The 215-nt window shown below is 65.6% G+C and overlaps 1 protein-coding gene across 1 annotated transcript in view; it reads right to left on the bottom strand.

Moving 5' to 3' along the window:
* Nucleotides 1–148: 148 nt before the first annotated feature.
* Nucleotides 149–215, bottom strand: part of LOC104080837 (complexin-2-like) — a 1,066-nt gene continuing 999 nt past the window's right edge. The window contains exon 3 of the mRNA XM_009583360.1: nt 149–211. Within this exon, the coding sequence (XP_009581655.1) occupies nt 149–211 (63 nt within the window). The remainder of the gene's footprint in view (nt 212–215) is intronic.

Raw genomic sequence — 215 nt, 5'->3', positions numbered from 1 at the left:
GGTGGGTTTTTGGTCTGGTCGGGGAAGGGACAGGAGGGGGTGTGGAGGGGGTGCAGGGACCCCCCCCGGGGCCAAGGGAACTGATGGAGGGGTCAGAGGGGAGAGGGCGCCCGTGCCCCAGCACCCCATGGCAGGGTTGGCGGTGCTGTTACTTCTTGAACATATCCTGCAGTGGGCCAGGCAGGTACTTGAGGACGGTGTCCAGGATGCTCTCC

The sequence above is a fragment of the Fulmarus glacialis genome, unplaced genomic scaffold (assembly GCF_000690835.1).
Source record: "Fulmarus glacialis isolate BGI_N327 unplaced genomic scaffold, ASM69083v1 scaffold27438, whole genome shotgun sequence".
NCBI lineage: Eukaryota > Metazoa > Chordata > Aves > Procellariiformes > Procellariidae > Fulmarus > Fulmarus glacialis.
Note: the sequence above shows the minus strand (reverse complement) of the source record. Positions and strands in the feature narration are given on the sequence as shown.